The following is a 26,714-nucleotide window of genomic DNA, read 5'->3' as shown; positions in this document are numbered from 1 at the left end:
GAACACCGAGGGAGCAACCGTCTCCAATCCTTGCTCCAGAGACCGGCAGGACAGTCAATTCCAAGTTGGCTGCCCGACCTTAATACCTAGGAGACACGGTGGCAACTTGTGGGGGTTGGGGAGTCTCTAGGGTCCCTGTAAAAAGCCTCAGGCCATCAATCATACGGGTTTGTCTTATCCATACCATCTGGGGACAGAGAGGAAGACATAACATCTAGAACATCTACAAGAGTTGTGAGGACCTTACCGAGAAGCTCAGCAGGGAGGTACTACAACACACAGGCGCTAGAGGAAGGCTACTGATTTCCACCTGGATAAGGGGACTCTGGATTTGCCTTCAGACTGGCTGGACTCTGCCTACCCTGTGGCCTGTACCTTGGACTGTGGATGCTGAAGCCTTCAGTAAAGGTAAAGAGACTGCAATCTTGTGTCCTCGTTATTCACTGCGCCTCTCACCATCCACTATCTACACTTCTGGGAAGCCCTGGGGACACACTTCACCTGTGGGAAGGTATACTATCTTGCTGCCATAACATCACCCCAGCGGACCCCCTAATGCAGCGTCGGTCACCCTGACCGAATACCACAGGTGGCGTCACGAACTACCCCTGTAAAGACCTTTCCCAAAACCATAAAAACTCTTTCCTTTATTGGACGTCTCTCAAATGGCCACAGACCGGGTCGGGCCACCGTGACATCCCCGAACCGAAGGACCCAGTGCCGGGTACCCCATTGCCCTTACATGGGGACGCTCCATAAATCTTGGCGTCATGAACAGCATCTACTTAAGCCTGAAAATCGGGTCATGTGCGCCTAAGAACTGTGACAGAACTGTTTTTGAACTGTGATTTGCTTAAAAGACTGTGTATTGCCATTTGCCGCCAAAATTCCCGCCAAAACTGCCGCCATTACAGCGCCACGAGGAGCGCAGTAGAAGAAGAAGGGCGTGCCATGGGAGGAGACTACCAAAGTGGCGCCAGAAGTGACGACCGCCCCCTCCGACTACTGCTACGAGATGACGACGTGCCCCGAAGCCAAGAAGGAGCTCCACCCCCAGAAAATGGAGGAGCAGTGTGCATGTGCGGCCGCAGACCCCAAGACAGCGATGGCGACCAGCAAGTACCTGCACGACAACGAAGTGACCCAGGACCCTCTCATGCGACCAGAGGCGGACCCGAACTTGCCGCTGCTGGGGGATCCGGATTTCTTGGATCCGCGGAGTCGACAGCAGCGAAGAAATGGAAGTCGGAGCTGTGCAAGAAGATCGCATTGGAAGAACCGTGGTCCGAGCAGCAGCAGACTCCAGCATCCTTATCAGCGGAGCGGACAGGAATCGGTGGAACCACATCAGACGCAGGTACAGAAAACGCCCCTGCCCCAACGACCGATCCTGCTCCAGTGGCCGCTCCCCGACCCGACTGTGACCAACCACCAGCTGCCGAGCTCATAGTGGCAGCCCTCGACACGATGGAAGGGGTACTGCCCCCGTTACCGACATCTATGGGCGAACCGCTAGACGTGAGCTCTGAGGGGGTGATTTTCAAATGGGATGCTCCAAAGACCAAATCGGATGGGTCCAAACAGGAGGGTTCCTATATTGCAGTGCTCACCTGGGAACAATACAAACAATGCCTAATTTCACATTGGAAAAACCGAAAGGAAACAGAACCGAGTGCTCCAAGTAAAGAGCAGCAGTGTAAGAATAAACCCTGTAATAAGAGCTTGGCGAAGCAAGGAACAGTATTAGCCTTTCACCCGAAAAGGGGTTGGGGCTTTATACAGGAGCCGGGACTACCAACCAAAGTCTTCGTTACCAGCTACAACGTGGAAGCCCAGTTCCGCAACGGACATGTCACGAATCCCATCGCTGCCACCAATTTGTCACGGATCCACACCACTGCCGCCAATATGTCACGATTCACACCGTGACCGTCACCCCTACGTCACGGATCGGGGTGACTTTAGGGCAACAGACGGCTATTGCATGTGCAGGGGGGCTTATCTTAGTTATCCCTCCACTGCTACAATGTGATGAAAAAACACACACAAGGCTATTGACCTCTTAGTTTACAGCAGGGGCTTATTTTAGGTATCCCACTGCTCTTCAATATACCACGAACTGGAGGGATTTATGTATATCCCGCTTACAGTTCCACTTGAAACCTGCAGCTCTCTGGCGCCCCCCTTACCCTCAGGTCAGATTAGGTACTGCACCTAGGATAATTAGTCGCCAGAAAGACTGCCTGCTATGTACTGGCTATTGGGCACGCTGCAGCGAGGCGATATAAATACTCCCACTCAGGCAGGAACAATAATTATCAATGCCGCAGTCGCTACAACGACACCCAAAGGCCCGCACACGGGATGCTGCCACCAGCTTCGATTAAATGGGTCCGAAGCTAACCCAAAACAGTAGCGTAATTCCCTTCAGAAGACTTAAGGTACGTTTTAGAGCATGAAGAATGAATCTAGTATTAAATATTATACCCCATTAAAGTTTAGGCAGTGTTTATAGAAAAATATTACAAGGTTGTTACAAAAAGAGACAATTGCAAATATGTACAGAGGTAATTATAAAAATAACAGGGGTTAAATGAGAAATAACACTTACATGTGTTCAGATCATTTGAGGCAACCAGGCTAGTGGAGTTCCCATATGTCTCAATGCATCAGGACTCTGGTTAGGAACAGCTCTTCAAGTCAGACTCACATAGGCTCCAGCAGACAGACAGACTCCAGGCTGGGGTGAGGGTAGAAACTTATAAAGTGTAGCTCGGTGACATCACCAAAAGGGCTGGCTCCCCAGACCCTCCTTTCTCTTCAGTCTTAGTGAATTTAACACAAGTTTGTCTAATGCCTGTATCTCCGCTACAGAACATGTCAGAATCATAACACACCCAGCATTCATCTAGTATTAAGATTTGCTCTCTATAGATACTAAATTCAGGCTAGTAGGGACACTCAGTTCCAGAGAAATCCAAACTCTGTCCCTGTTGGACTTGGAAGCTCCTGCTTACAGTGATGGATAGAGGCGCCGATGGACTTTAGCAATATGTACCCATTATTTTCCTAGCCTAAATCGTTTGCCCAATATCTTGCAATATTAGGACAAAGGACCGCATGTTTTAAAAGGGAGATCAGACCAGTTTCTGCTAGCACAACTTTCCACTGCAGCCATTCCAGTCGTAAATACCTTTCTTGAATAAAACTCCCCCACATACATTGACAAGGCAAGCTCTTGCCTGAGTGAAAGGGAAGGGAGGTTTTAGCCCACAGCCTGGGCTAACAGGAGAAACTAAACTTATATTTTATTTCATACCGTATCGTGACAGGACACCATAACCGAAACTTGAGCCGAGGGGATCATGTGACCTATACTCGCCACTGGAGTGAGCAAGGTTGGTACGCTAAGAACGTTAAGCGATGTGAACCTGCTGTAGCACCACCTGCTGCCATGATTAAGACTGACGAGATTACTCCTCTAGTCTCTGAACTAGCGAGTCCCAACACTACCACCACTGTGTGCATCATTTCTGCTACTGAATCTGCCACCAAAACTGACATTCGAATCCAGACCATTAATGACTTGACCGCACCTGAAAGACAAACCAATGACATTGATATCGCATCGGATGAAAACTCGGGCGCAAACCTTCCTAGGCCAGGAAGTGTCCACTACCGACTGATGCCTTGCAACCTGCTGTGAAAGAATACTGAAAAGAATGTAAATAGTTAACTGTTCTTTCATTGCTGCTTGAACCCGTCCAGGGTTAACTTTTAAAGGGATCCCCTGTTTAAAGGGATCCTATGTTTTTGCACACGTTTTTCTGCTCCTCACAGAAGGGTAAAACTAGTGGGCTGGATAGAAAGTTAGAGAGAAGCTGACTGGGCTTTGCCCAGGCAAGACCTGTCAGGCAGACAGGGGGAAAGGAGGAACATCGGAGCTGCAGACAGAGGGTCCCTGACAGGGGTGGGATCCTGCCAGAGGCCTAGCTAGCTAGAAGGCTACGGAGCTGCGCCTGCCCCACGTGCGGCAGCATCCTAAGAAAGGACACGAAGAGAATTGTATTGTAGAGGGTGAGAAACTAAGTCATAGCACAAGGAGATAACACCAGAAGGAGTTCTGCCCTGAAATAGGCTGCCTCCTTCTGAGGCGCGTAGCCGATGGCTGGAACACCGAGGGAGCAACCGTCTCCAAGCCTTGCTCCAGAGACCAGCAGGACAGTCAATTCCAAGTTGGCTGCCCGACCTTAATACCTAGGAGACACGGTGGCAACTTGTGGGGGCCGGGGCGTCTCTAGGGTCCCTGTAAAAAGCCTCATGCCATCAGTCATTTGGGTTTGTCCTATCCATACCATCTGGGGGACAGAGAGGAAGACATAACATCTAGAACATCTACAAGAGTTGTGAGGACCTTACCGAGAAGCTCAGCATGGAGGTACTACAACACACAAGGAAGGCTACTGATTTCCACCTGGATAAGGGGACTCTGGATTTGCCTTCAGACCGGTCAGACTCTGCCTACCCTGTGGTCTGTACCTTGGACTGTGGATGCTGAAGCCTTCAGTAAAGGTAAAGAGACTGCAACCTTGTGTCCTCGTTATTCACTGCGCCTCTCACCATCCACTATCTACACTTCTGGGAAGCCCTGGGGACATACTTCACCTGTGGCAAGGTATACCATCTAGCTGCCATAACATCACCCCAGCGGACCCCCTAATGCAGCGTCGGTCACCCTGACCGAATACCACAGGTGGCGTCACGAACTACCCCTTTAAAGACCTTTCCCAAAACCATAAAAACTCTTTCCTTTATTGGACATCCCTCAAAGGGCCACAGATTGGGTCGGGCCACCGTGACATCCCCCGAACCGAAGGACCCAGTGCCGGGTACCCCATTGCACTTACATGGGGGTGCTCCATAAACATATTATTTTTTACTTATTTATTTATAGCACAGGCTGTGGCTGATGAATACCCGCATCAGCCACTCCTGCTGCCGCTGTTATTAGTGGCAGCAGGTGTAGGCTGATGGGGGTAATAGTCCCAGAGCCGCTGCCTTCTGTCTTAGTTATCAGTTGATCGCTGGCAGAGCAGGGGAGAATGATGAGAGCTGTCTTCTGCACCTGGCACCGGAGACCAGCACTAACTGTACCGCTGCTGTCCAGGCGCTGACATGTGTGGTACTGATGCGGCACACGGGCGGCTCATGGTTGCCACATGTAGGTGCAAGTATTACACACACGGGCATTGATATCTCCGGCACTGGTTTTTCCGGTACTGGAAATATCAGGATGTGTTTAACCAGCCTAAAATGGTATTGGTATAAAGTTTAGCACAGAACTCACAAAAAACTAAACAGAAAATAGTTATGTCTCCCAAAAAATCATTAAGCCACCAACATTCTAACAACTGTAGGAGTTTGGTATCGCTGCTATGAACACCGTGTGGATTAACCCATTATCTACCAATGTCCTTTTTTTGGGACACTTAGCTTCTAGCAACTAAGATTTTATAATTTTTATAATTAGGTCCAATTTTTTGTGTTGTGATTGTAAAATTAATGTTTTCAAAATAGGAAATCATGTCATTGTCAGTTTTAATTGAATATTGGGACGCCCTTTTCTGAAAAATCCGTACTTGTAATTTAAAATTTTAATTTGGCAAGTAATGGATTAAATCCAAACAATTAATGCTGGGATCATGGTTATATTTTATGCCATTCCTCTGTGCTTGGACTTCATATTTGCATCGTTCAGTGATGTGCAACATAACATAACACAACATAAGTTTTAGTTTGTCTACAAGCAAATATTCAGCCAGTTTATCACTTCTGCCTCAGTCTGGACCATCACAGTTTGTCTGCTGATAGCACACTGACTTTAACCATTTGTTTGCTGCAAGTCCTGGTCTGACAATACATCTCCAGGTCCTGTCTATAGCTGCGTTCCTGGGCACAAGCCCTAAGGCACATCATGAATATGGTGCAAGTCATGAAAAACTGTATTTTGGTCCAATTTGAAAGGACTCGATTCTGAAAATTCTGTGACTGGCAAGCCCAGGAGCTGGTTCTGATACCGATACTGTGTAGTCATCGGTAAAACCAGCGGCATGACTTGAAGCTCATGGGCCTCAATGCAAAAGCTGCAACCGCTCCCCCAATGATTGAAGGTCTACTATATAGGAAAAAAGGACTTTTCGGGCCCCCAAGGCTCAGGTGCGATTGCAACCCTTGCGCCTGTTTGTAGTCAGGCCCCTGAGTAAGACCCGTTCATGTCCCTGGTCCTGGATCCCCGGAGGAGCTGGTGTCCGCAGAGTCTCAGGATCACTGGCCCCTTCATGGCGGCGTTGAGATCCGGTCACTGTCTCTTACCGTCAGGGTGGAGCGCTCATCTTCTACTTTGGCCAGTGTGGACGATCTCTTCTCACAGTCATCGAGAGCAGAAATCCTACTTTTCTTCTGAGAGGAGAAGTAGTAGCACTGCTGGCCAATCTGATGCCACCCTGGGGGGCAGTATTCAATGGCGTCTGCCGTGTTTTCTAGAAATACAAAAAGTGTTTGTTTTTTTTAAACTGGTTTCAGCTTACATGTATAAAGTGTGCAGAATAAATAAGTACACCCCCTTTGATTTCAATCCTATCTATTGTAATAATCTGATCGCTTTTCTAATGACCTTTCACAGTTGCTACAGATCCAGCGCTAATCTAAAGGCTTTTATTGCTTATTACCATTTTGATGACGCTTCGTTTGAGAGACCTCAGTGCATGCTGGGATACTAAAACAGGACATTATCAGGGAGCAGAGGAGGTGGTCATTGTGGCAGCCTCTGTCCCCACCCTAAATAGAAGCCTCATCAGTGACGTCCATTTCCGAGGCTGGGCTAGTCCCGTCTCTGCTGAGAATGCGCCGGTGTCGCTTGAGATGTATCAGACATGTAAGGGATCTGTGTGATGGTTACGGGTCACCTGGTGAGGAGGATTCTCTAAGCCATAGGTCTGGGCAAACAGCAAGGGCCCGAGGCAACGGAGCGAGTCTTCACATACGATGTGTGGGTCAACAAGGACCAGGAAAGCAGACAAGCAAACAGGTAGCATGGAAGGAACAGAGACGGGTGTGAGGGAAAAATAGCAGCATGGAAAACTGGAATCTTCTAGCAGGGAAGCGGTTGATCACCAGAATACAGAGTGGTGCAGCGCCCCAGAGTCCTGGTCGTTGCAGTAACGTCGCTCTGCCACTAAGGGGAGTGATGTTACGTCTGACTGCACTAAAGGAGTTCACCTGATCAGGTAACACTCACACTACACTTCACATTCCGGCCACCAGGGGGAGTGGTTCTATCTAGTAGGCCACTCCTCACACTCTGGTAAAACTGGGGGTTGGACAGGAAGACAGTGAGAAGTAACTTGGGAAGAGCTAGAGAGAGGACCTGTCAGGGATGGGATCCTGGCAGACTCCTAAGAAAGGACAAGAAGCGAGGTTTATTGTGCCGAGTGAGAAAAGCAGGAATACAGCAAAGAGGCAAAAGGACCAGAAGGAGTCGTGCTGTAAGACCGAGGCAACATCCTTCTGAGGCGCAAACAGTCGGTGGCCGGAACGCCGAGAAAGTAAGAGACTTTAAGTACTACTTCAAACCACGGCAGGACAGCCAATTATAGGTTGGCTGTCTCACAGAAATCACCTAAGCAGACAACGGAGGCAGCTGTGGGAGAGGGGCGACTCTAGAGTCCCAGAATAACTCCAGGCCTACCCCGTCATACGGGTGCGTCCTACCATATCATCTGGGGGACGGAGAGAACGAGCATCAGAGACAGACAGAATCAGTTGTGAGGACTATCCCGGGGTGCTCAGCAGGGAAGGACTACAACACCCAGCGCTAGAAGGTAGACGCTGATTCCCACCTGTGAAGGGAACTCCTGATGTGCCTTCGGACCGGCCGGTTTCAGACAGCCCTGTTAACAGTGCCCTGGATTGGACACCTGAAGCCTTCAGTAAAGAGGTAAAGAGACTGCAACCTGGTGTCCTCGTTATTTACTGCACCGCACCACCACCACTATCCACATCTATTACTGTACGCCCCTCAGCAGGGTCACGGACCGGGTCTAGCCACCGTGACAACCCCAGAGCAGAGACTCAGAGGCCCGGTACCGGGTACCCCTCGGCCCTGCGACAGTGGGGGCGCTACAGTGGCATCTTGCAGCAGAGCAATGGTTAATAGCAGCAATGAAGCAGAGAGGTAAAGAAATGTTGTAATGAGTCGGCAGCTTGTTGAGAGGAAGTTATGGAGGAAATCAAGACATAGCTGAGAGCAGCATGGACGTCAGGAGATGGCAGGCACAGGGCGGGAGCTCGACAAAAAGAAAGGAGCATCAAAGTCCTATGACAATCCATGTACCGTAATAACTCCTCACCACTCTATATACTCAAACCTCCACCCCTCACACTGACACTATACATATACCTCCACTCCTCACACCAACACCAAAAATAACCTGCACCCCTACACTGACACTATACATACACCTCCACTCCTCACACTGACACTATACCTACACCTCCACCCCTCACACTGACACTATACATACACCACTCCTCACACTAACACCAAAAATAACCAGCACCCCTACACTGACACTATACATATACCTCCACCCCTCACACTGACACTATACCTACACCTCCACCCCTCACACTGACACTATACATACACCACTCCTCACACTAACACCAATAATAACTTCTACCCCTCACACTGATACAGGAAAGATATATATCTTGGTACCGTTAGCCAGTAGATAGAAAAATATTTAGAATTGAGAGTCCTCAGTGGTTGATACCTTTTAATGGATAACTGAAAAGATGGTAACAAATTGCAGCTTTCGAGACTGCTCAGTTCTCTTCGTCAGGCATAGGCTAATGAAATTCTGAAGAATCACATATTTATGCACAAAACAGCACAGAAAAAAAAAAAATCATGGATAAAACAGGTGACATGGAGCAGAATTTCCATGAGTGATAAACAGTTATGTCCATAAATATTGGGCCAGTTCTTAGATAAGGAATGTTTTATTGTCCTGTGATTAGGGTCTCTGTTGTGATGACCCCACATGGTCTGATGGGCAAGTTCCTTAGTTGATGTAAAAAGACATAAATCCATGCGACACATTCATTCCACCAATAAGACAGTCAAAGGTCATCATCAGTTTATATTCCCATTGACTCTGAACATTTTTTATTACCTTTCTGTGCATTACTGCCCTTTTCCAAGATGGCGTCTTTGGTCTCATGTGCACTGTGTCTTCCTGCTATAAAACTTCACCCCAGCCTTCAGTCTGTCCTAGAGTATTCTGCCTTGCATCCAGCTCCTGACCTCTGGTGACTCCCTGGCTATATACCTGCTCCTGTGAACCTGTGTGGTTATCCTGCTACTCAGACACTGTACATCACGTACACATGTACCCCTGACACTGACACTGTACACCACGTACACATGTACCCCTGATACTGACACTGTACACCACGTACGTGTACTCCTGATACTGACACTGTACACCACGTACACATGTACCCCAGATACTGACACTGTACACCACATACACACGTACCCCTGATACTGACACTGTACACCATGTACACATGTACCCCTGATACTGACACTGTACACCACGTACGTGTACTCCTGATACTGACACTGTACACCACGTACACATGTACCCCTGATACTGACACTGTACATCACGTACACATGTACTCCTAATACTGACACTGTACACCACCTACACATGTACTCCTAATACTGACACTGTACACCACGTACACATGTACCCCTGATACTGACACTGTACACCACGTACACATGTACCCCAGATACTGACACTGTACACCACATACACATGTACCCCTGATACTGACACTGTACACCACGTACACATGTACCCCTGATACTGACACTGTACACCACATACACATGTACCCCTGATACTGACACTGTACACCACGTACACATGTACCCCTGATACTGACACTGTACACCACGTACACATGTACCCCTGATACTGACACTGTACACCACGTACACATGTACCCCTGATACTGACACTGTACACCACATACACATGTACCCCTGATACTGACACTGTACACCACGTACACATGTACCCCTGATACTGACACTGTACACCACATACACATGTACCCCAGATACTGACACTGTACACCACATACACACGTACCCCTGATACTGACACTGTACACCATGTACACATGTACCCCTGATACTGACACTGTACACCACGTACGTGTACTCCTGATACTGACACTGTACACCACGTACACATGTACCCCTGATACTGACACTGTACACCACGTACGTGTACTCCTGATACTGACACTGTACACCACGTACACATGTACCCCTGATACTGACACTGTACATCACGTACACATGTACTCCTAATACTGACACTGTACACCACCTACACATGTACCCCTGATACTGACACTGTACACCACGTACACATGTACCCCAGATACTGACACTGTACACCACATACACATGTACCCCTGATACTGACACTGTACACTACGTACACATGTACCCCTGATACTGACACTGTACACCACGTACACACGTACCCCAGATACTGACACTGTACACCACATACACATGTACCCCAGATACTGACACTGTACACCACATACACATGTACCCCTGATACTGACACTGTACACCACATACACATGTACCCCTGATACTGACACTGTACACCACGTACACACGTACCCCAGATACTGACACTGTACACCACGTACACATGTACCCCTGATACTGACACTGTACACCACGTACACATGTACCCCTGATACTGACACTGTATACCACGTACACATGTACCCCTGATACTGACACTGTACACCACGTACACACGTACCCCAGATACTGACACTGTACACCACATACACATGTACCCCAGATACTGACACTGTACACCACATACACATGTACCCCTGATACTGACACTGTACACCACGTACACATGTACCCCTGATACTGACACTGTACACCACGTACACACGTACCCCAGATACTGACACTGTACACCACGTACACATGTACCCCTGATACTGACACTGTACACCACGTACACATGTACCCCTGATACTGACACTGTACACCACCTACACATGTACCCCTGACACTGACACTGTACACCACGTACACATGTACCCCTGATACTGACACTGTACACCACGTACGTGTACTCCTGATACTGACACTGTACACCACGTACACATGTACCCCAGATACTGACACTGTACACCACGTACACATGTACCCCTGATACTGACACTGTATACCACGTACATGTGTACACCTGATACTGACACTGTACACATGTACTCCTGATACTGACACTGTACACCACGTACACATGTACTCCTGATACTGACACTGTACACCACGTAACACATGTACCCCTGATACTGACACTGTACAACACATACACACATGTACTCCTGATACTGACACTGTACCCTACATACACATGGACCCCAGATACTGACACTGTACACCACATACACATGTACCCCTGATACTGACACTGTACACCACGTACACATGTACCCCTGATACTGACACTGTACACCACATACACATGTACCCCTGATACTGACACTGTACACCACGTACACATGTACCCCTGATACTGACACTGTACACCACGTACACATGTACCCCTGATACTGACACTGTACACCACGTACACATGTACCCCTGATACTGACACTGTACACCACATACACATGTACCCCTGATACTGACACTGTACACCACGTACACATGTACCCCTGATACTGACACTGTACACCACATACACATGTACCCCTGATACTGACACTGTACACCACGTACACATGTACCCCTGATACTGACACTGTACACCACGTACACATGTACCCCTGATACTGACACTGTACACCACGTACACATGTACCCCAGATACTGACACTGTACACATGTACTCCTGATACTGACACTGTACACCATGTACACATGTACCCCAGATACTGACACTGTACACATGTACCCCTGATACTGACACTGTACACCACGTACACATGTACCCCAGATACTGACACTGTACACATGTACTCCTGATACTGACACTGTACACCATGTACACATGTACCCCTGATACTGACACTGTACACCACGTACACATGTACCCCTGATACTGACACTGTACACCACGTACGTGTACTCCTGATACTGACACTGTACACCACGTAACACATGTACCCCTCATACTGACACTGTACAACACATACACACATGTACCCCTGATACTGACACTGTACACCACGTAACACATGTACCCCTGATACTGACACTGTACACCACATACACATGTACCCCTGATACTGACACTGTACAACACATACACACATGTACTCCTGATACTGACACTCTATACCACGTACACATGTACCCCTGATACTGACACTGTACACCACGTACACATGTACCCCTGATACTGACACTGTACACCATGTACACATGTACCCCTGATACTGACACTGTACACCATGTACACATGTACCCCTGATACTGACACTGTACACCACATACACATGTACCCCAGATACTGACACTGTACACCACGTACACATGTACCCCAGATACTGACACTGTACACCATGTACACATGTACCCCTGATACTGACACTGTACACCATGTACACATGTACCCCTGATACTGACACTGTACACCACATACACATGTACCCCAGATACTGACACTGTACACCACGTACACATGTACCCCTGATACTGACACTGTACACCACGTACACATGTACCCCAGATACTGACACTGTACACCACATACACATGTACCCCTGATACTGACACTGTACACCACGTACACATGTACCCCTGATACTGACACTGTACACCATGTACACATGTACCCCTGATACTGACACTGTACACTACGTACACATGTACCCCTGATACTGACACTGTATACCACGTACACATGTACCCCTGATACTGACACTGTACACCACGTACACATGTACCCCTGATACTGACACTGTACACCACGTACACATGTACCCCTGATACTGACACTGTACACCATGTACACATGTACCCCTGATACTGACACTGTACACTACGTACACATGTACCCCTGATACTGACACTGTACACTACGTACACATTTTCCCCCGATACTGACACTGTACACCACATACACATGTACCCCTGATACTGACACTGTACACCACGTACACATGTACCCCTGATACTGACACTGTACACCACGTACACATGTACCCCTGATACTGACACTGTACACCATGTACACATGTACCCCTGATACTGACACTGTACACCATGTACACATGTACCCCTGATACTGACACTGTACACCATGTACACATGTACCCCTAATACTGACACTGTACACCACGTACACATGTACCCCTGATACTGACACTGTACACATGTACCCCTGATACTGACACTCTACACCACGTACACATGTACCCCTGATACTGACACTGTACACCACGTACACATGTACCCCTGATACTGACACTGTACACATGTACTCCTGATACTGACACTGTACACATGTACCCCTGATATTAACACTGTATACCACGTACACATGTACCCCTGATACTGACACTGTACACCATGTACACATTTACCCCTGATACTGACACTGTACACCACGTACACATGTACCCCTGATACTGACACTGTATACCACGTACACATGTACCCCTGATACTGACACTGTACACCATGTACACATGTACCCCTGATACTGACACTGTATACCACGTACACATGTACCCCTGATACTGACACTGTACACCACATACACATGTACCCCAGATACTGACACTGTACACCACATACACATGTACCCCTGATACTGACACTCTACACCACGTACACATGTACCCCTGATACTGACACTGTACACCATGTACACATGTACCCCTGATACTGACACTGTACACTACGTACACATGTACCCCTGATACTAACACTCTACACCACGTACACACATGTACTCCTGATACTGACACTCTACACCATGTACACATGTACCCCTGATACTGACACTGTACACCACGTACACATGTACCCCTGATACTGACACTGTACACCACGTACACACGTACTCCTAATACTGACACTCTACACCACGTACACATGTACCCCTGATACTGACACTCTACACCACATACACATGTACCCCTGATACTGACACTCTACACCACGTACACATGTACCCCTGATACTGACACTGTACACCACGTACACATATACCCCTGATACTGACACTGTACACCATGTACACATGTACCCCTGATACTGACACTGTACACTACGTACACATGTACCCCTGATACTGACACTGTACACCACATACACATGTACCCCTCATACTGACACTGTACACCACGTACACATGTACCCCAGATACTGACACTGTACCCTACATACACATGTACCCCCGATACTGACACTGTACACCACGTACACATGTACCCCTGATACTGACACTCTACACCACGTACACACGTACTCCTAATACTGACACTGTACACCACGTACACATGTACCCCTGATACTGACACTGTACACCACGTACGTGTACTCCTGATACTGACACTGTACACCACGTACACATGTACCCCTGATACTGACACTGTACACCACCTACACATGTACCCCTGATACTGACACTGTACACCACGTACACATGTACCCCTGATACTGACACTGTATACCACGTACACATGTACCCCTGATACTGACACTGTACACCACCTACACATGTACCCCTGATACTGACACTGTACACCACGTACACATGTACCCCTGATACTGACACTGTACACCACGTACACATGTACCCCTGATACTGACACTGTACACCACATACACATGTACCCCTGATACTGACACTGTACACCACATACACATGTACCCCAGATACTGACACTGTACACATGTACTCCTGATACTGACACTGTACACCACGTATGTGTACTCCTGATACTGACACTGTACACCACGTACACATGTACCCCTGATACTAACACTCTACACCACGTACACACATGTACTCCTGATACTGACACTGTACACCACGTACACATGTACCCCTGATACTGACACTGTACACATGTACTCCTGATACTGACACTGTACCCCACGTACACATGTACAACTGATACTGACACTGTACACCACGTACACATGTACCCCTGATACTGACACTGTACCCTACATACACATGTACCCCCGATACTGACACTGTATACCACGTACACATGTACCCCAGATACTGACACTGTACACCACGTACACATGTACCCCAGATACTGACACTGTACACCACGTACACATGTACCCCAGATACTGACACTGTACACATGTACTCCTGATACTGACACTGTACACCACATACACATGTACCCCTGACACTGACACTGTACACATGTATTCCTGATACTGACACTGTACACCACGTACACATGTACCCCTGATACTGACACTGTACAACACGTACACATGTACCCCTGATACTAACACTCTACACCACGTACACATGTACCCCTGATACTGACACTGTACAACACGTAGACATGTACCCCTGATACTGACACTGTATACCATGTACACATGTACCCCTGATACTGACACTGTACAACACGTAGACACGTACTCCTAATACTGACACTGTACACCATGTACACATGTACCCCTGATACTGACACTGTACACCACGTACACATGTACCCCTGATACTGACACTGTATACCACGTACACACGTACTCCTAATACTGACACTGTACACCACATACACATGTACCCCTGATACTGACACTGTACACCACGTACACATGTACCCCTGATACTGACACTGTATACCACGTACACATGTACCCCTGATACTGACACTGTACACCATGTACACATGTACCCCTGATACTGACACTGTACACCACGTACACATGTACCCCTGATACTGACACTGTACACCACATACACATGTACCCCTGATACTGACACTGTACACCATGTACACATGTACCCCTGATACTGACACTGTACACCATGTACACATGTACCCCTGATACTGACACTGTATACCACGTACACATGTACCCCTGATACTGACACTGTATACCACGTACACATGTACCCCTGATACTGACACTCTACACCACGTACACATGTACCCCTGATACTGACACTGTACACCACGTACACACGTACCCCTGATACTGACACTGTACACCATGTACACACGTACTCCTAATACTGACACTCTACACCACGTACACATGTACCCCTGATACTGACACTCTACACCACGTACACATGTACCCCTGATACTGACACTGTACACCACGTACACACGTACCCCTGATACTGACACTGTACACCACGTACACATGTACCCCTGATACTGACACTGTACACCACGTACACATGTACCCCTGATACTGACACTCTACACCACGTACACATGTACCCCTGATACTGACACTGTACACCACGTACACATGTACCCCTGATACTGACACTGTACACCACGTACACACGTACTCCTAATACTGACACTGTACACCACGTACACATGTACCCCTGATACTGATACTGTACACCACGTACACGTGTACCCCTGATACTGACACTGTATACCACGTACACATGTACCCCTGATACTGACACTGTACACCACGTACACGTGTACCCCTGATACTGATACTGTATACCACGTACACGTTTACCCCTGATACTGACACTGTATACCACGTACATATGTACCCCTGATACTGATACTATACACCACGTACACACGTACTCCTAATACTGACACTGTATACCACGTACATGTGTACTCATGATACTGACACTATACACCACGTACACATGTACCCCTAACACTGACACTCAGGGGCGGATTATAAGAGGGTCAATCTGGGCGGTAGCCCAGGGCCCAGTGGTGTGGGGGGGGCCCTGGGCTACCGCACAGATTGCCCGCCGGCTGCCGCCATCAGAGCATTACTGCACGGCCCCCTGACTGACTGGCGTATGTATCATTTATGGGCCCGGACCCGGTGGGTAGAGAGAGGGGGCCCGCATCGGGCCCCGTCTCATCTGCTCACCGGGCCCCTACCGGCGCTGCGGCGGTTTCCTATTGATGTGCAACAATTGGAGGCTGGCAGCTGAAGTCGGCCGCAGGCGCAATGCACACGTCGCCGGCGTCTGTCAGATGCTGGCGAGTGCGCGCTGCTGGAGGGAGCTCGCCGCCTGGAGTGCTGGTCAGGTGAGGAGAACTCAGTTTGTTTCTTTTTTTTTGTGTATTTTGCTAGCCTAGTAAGTACGGCAATAATGCTGGACAGTCAGTCAGTGGAGACACTGACTGGGGCAATGCTGGATACACTGGGGGCAATGCTGGAGACACTAGGGCAGATTGCTGGACACACTGGGGTCAATGCTGGAGGACACACTGGGGCAGATGATTGCTGGAGACACTGGGGCAATGCTGGAGACACTGGGGCAGATTGCTGGACACACTGGGGGCAATGCTGGAGGACACACTGGGGCAGGATGATTGCTGGACACACTGGGGCAATGCTGGAGACACTGGGGGTAATATGCTGGACACACTGGGGGCAGATTGCTGGACACACTGGGGCAATGCTGGACTGGAGACACTGGGGCAATGCTGGAGACACTGGGGCAGATTGCTGGACACGCTGGGGCAATGCTGGAGACACTGGGGCAGATTGCTGGACACGCTGGGGTCAATGCCGGAGGACACACTGGGGCAGATGATTGCTGGAGACACTGGAGCAATGCTGGAGACACTGGGGCAGATTGCTGGACACACTGGGGGCAGGACTGGAGACATGGGCAGAATGTAGATACGGGGCATGATGATTGGAGACACGGGGCAGGATGAAAGACATGGGGCAGGATTGGATCATGGGGCAGGATGGATACGATGGAGACAGATGGGGCAGGATGGGGAGATGATATGGGGCAGAATGGATACTCATGAGGGCAGGATGGGAGAACATATTGCTGGAGCCAGGAATGAGATACATGGGGCCAAGATGGGGAATAATATTGCCATAGGGGCTAATTAAGGGATATTATTACTGCAGTGATGTATTTATTTTATTTTTTGAGTATACTGTTTTAAATGGGGGGGCGGTCCTGTTACTGTGTAGAGTGACACTATATCGCCTTTTTTTCTTCATGTGGTGTAATGTAGAAGTTGGAAAAATTAAGTAATGTGTTCTGCAAGCGGAGCTCGAGATAACTGTGTTATTTCCTGCAGAGAGGAGCCCTGGCTGGAAGAAGTGATGGCGGTCTGTGCTGGATGAAAGATGAAGGACTTCACCTAGAGACATCACTGGTGAGTCAGTGTTACCTATACACTGACACTATACACTGTATACTATATACAGAGCTCCTGTGTACAATGTCACCAGTGATCACTGTATTACCTATACACTATATACAGAGCTCCTGTGTATAATACCACCAGTGATCACTGTATTACCTCTACACAGACACTGCATACTAAGTACAGATCTCCTGTGTATAATGGCACTGATGGTGATAGTTTTTTTTTTTTATTACTGATCAGTATTGTAGTATTCAGTCACTATGTGGTGGTAATATGTGGTCTGGTCATGATGTTGTGGTATTTGTCCCTTGAATGTGCTATTTGGTCACCAAGTGGTGGTAATATGTGGTCTTGACATGGTGCGGTGGTATTTGTTCCTTGTATGTGATATTATTCGATCAATGTGGTTGTAATTTGTGGTCTGGTCATGGTGCGGTGGTATTTGTTCCTTGTATGTGATATTATTGGTCAAAATATACCTAAATTGTATTGCAGATTTTAACAAATATTTAATAGGTTACAGTAGAGTATGGCCTGGCCATTTTTCTGGAATAATCTGGTTCAGGTATCACATGACCCCCGTCACATGACTCCCGGACCCCCGTCACATGACCCCCGTCACATGACCCCCGTCACATGACCGGGGGGCCCCACAGTGTCTGAACAGCCCGGGGCCTTGGCTACCCTTAATCCACACCTGCACACTGTACATTCACATGTTTTTTACTTACTTCCTGTGCTACTTAAACAATTTCCAGCATCTCTTAGTCTCTCATCCAGGTCAGACAGTTTTTTCTCCTGTTCCTCAGAATATCTCCTCTTCTCCTCCAGGTTTTTCTGGGCCTCCCAAAGAGATTTTTTTACATTAGAAAGTTCTCCATCCTTTAAGACTGAGTCCTTTTCTTTTGCTTTTAGTTTCTCCTGTGTGGTCGAGAGCGTGTTTCTTGTTTGAGTCAGCGCAGCCTCTGATGTCTTCTTCTGTGTGTTCACCAATCTGAGGCTATTTTCACATCTAGAGTAGAAAGCGTGAAGCAGAAGTGAGACCGGCTGTAGATGGGCCATGGTGGAAGGGTCTGTGTGAAGGTTAGCCTCCTTACATGGCCATTTATGTCTGTGCCCTTAAATAATATTGTTTGGGGGTTTTAAGCCCAGATTTACTACTTAGTTATGTAACTTTGCTGGTGGCTGTAAATAAATGATGGACCACTCCACGTGGCAGTGCCATCATATACAGAGACTGCTGCTGTACACATACAGTACAGACCAAAAGTTTGGACACACCTTCTCATTTAAAGATTTTTCTGTATTTTCATGACTATGAACATTGTACATTCACACTGAAGGCATCAAAACTCTGAATTAACACATGTGGAATTATATACTTAACAAAAAAGTGTGAAACTACTGAACTTATGTCTTATATTCTAGGTTCTTCTAAGTAGCCACCTTTTGCTTTGATGACTGCTTTGCACACTCTTGGCATTCTCTTGATGAGCTTCAAGAGGTAGTCACCGGGAATGGTTTTCACTTCACAGGTGTGCCCTGTCAGGTTTAATAAGTGGGATTTCTTGCCTTATAAATGGGATTGGGACCATCAGTTGTGTTGTGCAGAAGTCTGGTGGATACACAGCTGATAGTCCTACTGAATAGACTGTTAGAATTTGTATTATGGCAAGAAAAAAGCAGCTAAGTAAAGAAAAACAAGTGGTCATCATTACTTTAAGGAATTAAGGTCAGTCAGTCCGAAAAATTGGGAAAACTTTGTCCCCAAGTGCAGTGGCAAAAACCATCAAGCGCTACAAAGAAACTGGCTCACATGAGGACCGCCCCAGGAAAGGAAGACCAAGGGTCACCTCTGCTTCTGAGGATAAGTTTATCCGAGTCACCAGCCTCAGAAATCGCAGGTTAACAGCAGCTCAGATTAGAGACCAGGTCAGTGCCACACAGAGTTCTAGCAGCAGACACATCTCTACAACTGTTAAGAGGAGACTTTGTGCAGCAGGCCTTCATGGTAAAATAGCTGCTAGGAAACCACTGCTAAGGACAGGCAACAAGCAGAAGAGACTAGTTTGGGCTAAAGAACACAAGGAATGGACATTAGACCAGTGGAGATCTGTGCTTTGGTCTGATGAGTCCAAATTTGAGATCTTTGCTTCCAACCACCGTGTCTTTGTGTGACGCAGAAAAGGTGAACGGATGGACTCTACATGCCTGGTTCCCACCGTGAAGCATGGAGGAGGAGGTGTGATGGTGTGGGGGAGCTTTGCTGGTGACACTGTTGGGGATTTTTTCAAAATTGAAGGCATACTGAACCAGCATGGCTACCACAGCATCTTGCAGCGGCATGCTATTCCATCCGGTTTGCGTTTAGTTGAACCATCATTTATTTTTCAACAGGACAATGACCCCAAACACACCTCCAGGCTGTGTAAGGGCTATTTGACCAAGAAGGAGAGTGATGCGGTGCTACACCAGATGACCTGGCCTCCACAGTCACCAGACCTGAACCCAATCGAGATGGTTTGGGGTGAGCTGGACCGCAGAGTGAAGGCAAAAGGGCCAACAAGTGCTAAGCATCTCTGGAAACTCCTTCAAGATTGTTGGAAGACCATTCCCAGTGACTACCTCTTGAAGCTCATCAAGAGAATGCCAAGAGTGCGCAAAACAGTCATCAAAGCAAAAGGTGGCTACTCTGAAGAACCTAGAATATAAGACATAATTTCAGTTGTTTCACACTTTTTGTTAAGTATATAATTCCACATGTGTTAATTCATAGTTTTGATGCCTTCAGTGTGAATTTACAATTTTCATAGTCATGAAAATACAAAACAATCTTTAAATGAGAAGGTGTGTCCAAACTTTTGGTCTGTACTGTACATGGGATTGGGATGCAGATAAGATCACAGCTTCTAAGATTGTATTCACCGCTGTGACCACTAAATCCCAATAAATGCCAGATTGTGGAGTCATTAGAACTATAAAGTCCCTTGAAAATTACTGTTCAAGTTATTAAACCTCAAATTTACAGGGTCATTGGGGGATAAGATAAATTGCATCAATTTCTCAGGTGCATCTATCCCAGGTGGGGCACCCCAGGAGTCCGGTTGCCACAGTGGCATTGCCTCCCTCATAGGGAGTAATGTCATACCTGGAAGCAAGGAGGGGTCCCCTTACCAGGTGTCAGTAGGAGAGAAGTAGAGCAGAACCTGGGGAATGGAGCTGTGATTAAACTTGCCCCAGAGCTGAGCGCTAGGAAACGGATACCGGAGTCCGTGGTTGCGTGGGTACTGAAGTTCCTGCAGCTAAATCCGGAGGGCAGAGGACTGTATCTGTATAGGATCTGTATATTTATATTTAACAACATTTTGTGGTCACACTGATGATTACAGTCTTAGCTGTGATCTTATCTACATCCCAATCGGATCCTAGTGTATTTTACAATTTATATATTAATGATCATGACACAAAAGTTCATTTGTATTCCCACCCTTTCCTCCTGTCCTCCCCCTACTATTATATTATCTTCTGGTGGTGCACACCTGCGTGAATAACATCCAATGAGGTGCGACCATCTCACTATACCACATATGAGTCTCAGTGCGAGTTGCGGAAAAACACCTGTGCTGTTTAGCAATGCCCCCGTATCCTGGAGAGACGGATCAACAGAATATGGGGATCAGCAGCCTCAAGACAAAGGAAGAGGCTGGGTGACGGAATCCTGCGCAGTCTGTACAGGTGTAAAAGGTGGAGTTGGATTAGGGACCAATCCTTTGTGAAGGTGATCACCGATCCAATAACCTAATGGTGGCAATAACCCTTTAAAGCTACAACAGTGTCCCATTGTTGACAACCATCATATTACTGACAGTATTATTTGGGCCCCGTGTGATGATATTATTTGGGCCCCGTGTGATGATATTATTTGGGCCCCGTGTGATGATATTATTTGGGCCCCGTGTGATGATATTATTTGGGCCCCGTGTGATATTATTTGGGCCCCGTGTGATATTATTTGGGCCCTGTGTGATGATATTATTTGGGCCCTGTGTGATGATATTATTTGGGCCCCGTGTGATGATATTATTTGGGCCCCGTGTGATGATATTATTTGGGCCCTGTGTGATGATATTATTTGGGCCCTGTGTGATGATATTATTTGGGCCCCGTGTGATGATATTATTTGGGCCCCGTGTGATGATATTATTTGGGCCCCGTGTGATGATATTATTTGGGCCCTGTGTGATATTATTTGGGCCCTGTGTGATATTATTTGGGCCCTGTGTGATGATATTATTTGGGCCCCGTGTGATGATATTATTTGGGCCCCGTGTGATATTATTTGGGCCCTGTGTGATATTATTTGGGCCCCGTGTGATGATATTATTTGGGCCCTGTGTGATATTATTTGGGCCCCGTGTGATGATATTATTTGGGCCCTGTGTGATATTATTTGGGCCCCGTGTGATGATATCATTTGGGCCCCGTGTGATGATATTATTTGGGCCCCGTGTGATGATATTATTTGGGCCCCGTGTGATGATATTATTTGGGCCCCGTGTGATATTATTTGGGCCCCGTGTGATGATATTATTTGGGCCCCGTGTGATGATATTATTTGGGCCCCGTGTGATGATATTATTTGGGCCCCGTGTGATGATATTATTTGGGCCCTGTGTGATGATATTATTTGGGCCCCGTGTGATGATATTATTTGGGCCCCGTGTGATGATATTATTTGGGCCCCGTGCGATATTATTTGGGCCCTGTGTGATGATATCATTTGTTCCCTGTGTGATGATATTATTTGGGCCCTGTGTGATGATATCATTTGTTCCCTGTGTGATGATATTATTTGGGCCCTGTGTGATGATATTATTTGGGCCCCGTGTGATGATATTATTTGGGCCCCGTGTGATGATATTATTTGGGCCCTGTGTGATATTATTTGGGCCCTGTGTGATGATATTATTTGGGCCCCGTGTGATGATATTATTTGGGCCCCGTGTGATGATATTATTTGGGCCCCGTGTGATATTATTTGGGCCCCGTGTGATGATATTATTTGGGCCCCGTGTGATGATATCATTTGGGCCCCGTGTGATGATATTATTTGGGCCCCGTGTGATGATTTTATTTGGGCCCTGTGTGATGATATTATTTGGGCCCTGTGTGATGATATTATTTGGGCCCTGTGTGATGATATTATTTGGGCCCCGTGTGATGATATTATTTGGGCCCTGTGTGATGATATTATTTGGGCCCGTGTGATGATATTATTTGGGCCCGTGTGATGATATTATTTGGGCCCTGTATGATGATATTATTTGGGCCCCGTGTGATGATATTATTTGGGCCCTGTATGATGATATTATTTGGGCCCCGTGTGATGATATTATTTGGGCTCGTGTGATGATATTATTTGGGCCCTGTATGATGATATTATTTGGGCCCCGTGTGATGATATTATTTGGGCCCCGTGTGATGATATTATTTGGGCCCGTGTGATGATATTATTTGGGCCCGTGTGATGATATTATTTGGGCCCTGTATGATGATATTATTTGGGCCCTGTGTGATGATATTATTTGGGCCCTGTGTGATATTATTTGGGCCCTGTGTGATGATATTATTTGGGCCCGTGTGATGATATTATTTGGGCCCTGTATGATGATATTATTTGGGCCCCGTGTGATGATATTATTTGGGCCCGTGTGATGATATTATTTGGGCCCGTGTGATGATATTATTTGGGCCCTGTATGATGATATTATTTGGGCCCCGTGTGATGATATTATTTGGGCCCTGTATGATGATATTATTTGGGCCCCGTGTGATGATATTATTTGGGCCCTGTATGATGATATTATTTGGGCCCCGTGTGATGATATTATTTGGGCCCGTGTGATGATATTATTTGGGCCCGTGTGATGATATTATTTGGGCCCGTGTGATGATATTATTTGGGCCCTGTATGATGATATTATTTGGGCCCCGTGTGATGATATTATTTGGGCCCGTGTGATGATATTATTTGGGCCCGTGTGATGATATTATTTGGGCCCTGTATGATGATATTATTTGGGCCCCGTGTGATGATATTATTTGGGCCCCGTATGATGATATTATTTGGGCCCCGTATGATGATATTATTTGGGCCCCGTGTGATGATATTATTTGGGCCCGTGTGATGATATTATTTGGGCCCTGTATGATGATATTATTTGGGCCCCGTGTGATGATATTATTTGGGCCCCGTGTGATGATATTATTTGGGCCCGTGTGATGATATTATTTGGGCCCGTGTGATGATATTATTTGGGCCCTGTATGATGATATTATTTGGGCCCTGTGTGATGATATTATTTGGGCCCTGTGTGATGATATTATTTGGGCCCTGTGTGATGATATTATTTGGGCCCGTGTGATGATATTATTTGGGCCCTGTATGATGATATTATTTGGGCCCCGTGTGATGATATTATTTGGGCCCTGTATGATGATATTATTTGGGCCCCGTGTGATGATATTATTTGGGCCCTGTATGATGATATTATTTGGGCCCCGTGTGATGATATTATTTGGGCCCCGTGTGATATTATTTGGGCCCCGTGTGATGATATTATTTGGGCCCTGTGTGATGATATTATTTGGGCCCCGTGTGATGATATTATTTGGGCCCTGTGTGATGATATTATTTGGGCCCCGTGTGATGATATTATTTGGGCCCCGTGTGATGATATTATTTGGGCCCTGTGTGATGATATTATTTGGGCCCCGTGTGATATTATTTGGGCCCGTGTGATGATATTATTTGGGCCCTGTATGATGATATTATTTGGGCCCCGTGTGATGATATTATTTGGGCCCTGTATGATGATATTATTTGGGCCCCGTGTGATGATATTATTTGGGCCCTGTATGATGATATTATTTGGGCCCCGTGTGATGATATTATTTGGGCCCGTGTGATGATATTATTTGGGCCCTGTATGTTGATATTATTTGGACACTGTTAGATACATTTTGGGTCCTACATGATGATATTTTGGCCACTTGTGATGACATAAATTTGGCCATGTGTGATGATGCTAGTTGGATAGTGCATAGGAATAGGATTTGCCACTTCTGATGATATTATGTGGCCATGTGTGATTACATAATTTGGGCACTGTGTGATTATGTGTTTGGGCCTATATGGAGACATCAGGACTTCAGTGATGAGAATGATCTCCAGGACATTCTCACAATCTTTTGCTGAGCTGCTAATCTGGGCAGATCTTTGCCTCTTGCTCTTTACAGAATGGTTTTGCCATGGATTATGTGACAAGGTGACGATGAGTTTTAGGCCGTTACCGGGAGAGCTCCTCCTGCTGGCCTTGCAGTTGGGTCTTGGTGCTCTGGAGGTCGTCTTGCAGTCCTCGCAGGGTGGTCTCTGTGTTTTCCTTTTCTCTTATGATTCTTTCCATGTCCTGGGTGGTGGTCTTCCATTTGTTCTGCACCTGGTACAAGGAGGATGAGGTTTTCTCCAGTTCTCGTTGACTCTGCCTCTGGTTCTCATTAAGCATTTCAATCATGGAGTCTTTTCTTGAGTTCTCCTGGGTAAACCTGGAGCCGAGCTCTTCATGTTCCCCCTGTAGTTGTTGTAGTTTGGCCTCTGTGCGGTGCTCTAGATCCGACACCTGAGATACTGAGACATTACACAATGCAGTATAGACATCAGCCATGTTAATAAAATATGTACGACTCTGGTGAAACAGATGAAGGTGGAGTCAAAGCAGACGAGGAGAACACTTGTGTATGTCTAGAGGGGTCCCATGTTATATGGACAGATGCAGGCTGATATTAATAGCCTAAAAAAGGCCCATGGATATTGACCCCTCCCAGACTAAGAACATCAGCTCTCCGCCACCCCAGAAATGGTGCATCCATAAGATGCAATAAACACACAGCCAAAATAAAGCAAGTCATTTGAAATAAAACTCTCGACCCCCTTTTAAGAATTTATTTAGAAAAATTTAAATTAAAAAACAATATTCCTCATCTATCCATATGTCCCACAATGCACTTCAACTCCGCTACATCTGGATGTCATGGCTTAGCAGTGGCATGAAGTGACAGCTCAGCCGTGAATCCATGAGATACTGAGCAGAGCCTAAGACCTCAGCGCAGCGCCGAGTGGTGATATCAATACGGTGAGTGGAGTTCATAGTCAATGAACTCCGCAGCGCTCGTGGGAAAGTGTTTTTTTATTTTAC

At 46.9% G+C, this 26,714-nt stretch overlaps 1 protein-coding gene across 1 annotated transcript in view; it reads right to left on the bottom strand.

Annotated features, from left to right (window-relative positions):
• The window catches only part of LOC143793645 (uncharacterized), an 80,834-nt gene that overhangs the window by 6,245 nt on the left and 47,875 nt on the right, over nt 1-26,714 (bottom strand). Inside the window, exons 3-5 of the mRNA XM_077280704.1 lie at nt 25,813-26,146; nt 19,191-19,471; nt 6,373-6,539 (exon numbers count right to left, since the gene is read on the bottom strand). Of these exons, the coding sequence (XP_077136819.1) occupies nt 6,373-6,539; nt 19,191-19,471; nt 25,813-26,146 (782 nt within the window). The remainder of the gene's footprint in view (nt 1-6,372; nt 6,540-19,190; nt 19,472-25,812; nt 26,147-26,714) is intronic.

The sequence above is a fragment of the Ranitomeya variabilis genome, chromosome 1 (genome assembly GCF_051348905.1).
Source record: "Ranitomeya variabilis isolate aRanVar5 chromosome 1, aRanVar5.hap1, whole genome shotgun sequence".
In the NCBI taxonomy this organism is placed as follows: domain Eukaryota; kingdom Metazoa; phylum Chordata; class Amphibia; order Anura; family Dendrobatidae; genus Ranitomeya; species Ranitomeya variabilis.
This window is presented reverse-complemented; position numbering and strand designations above follow the sequence as displayed.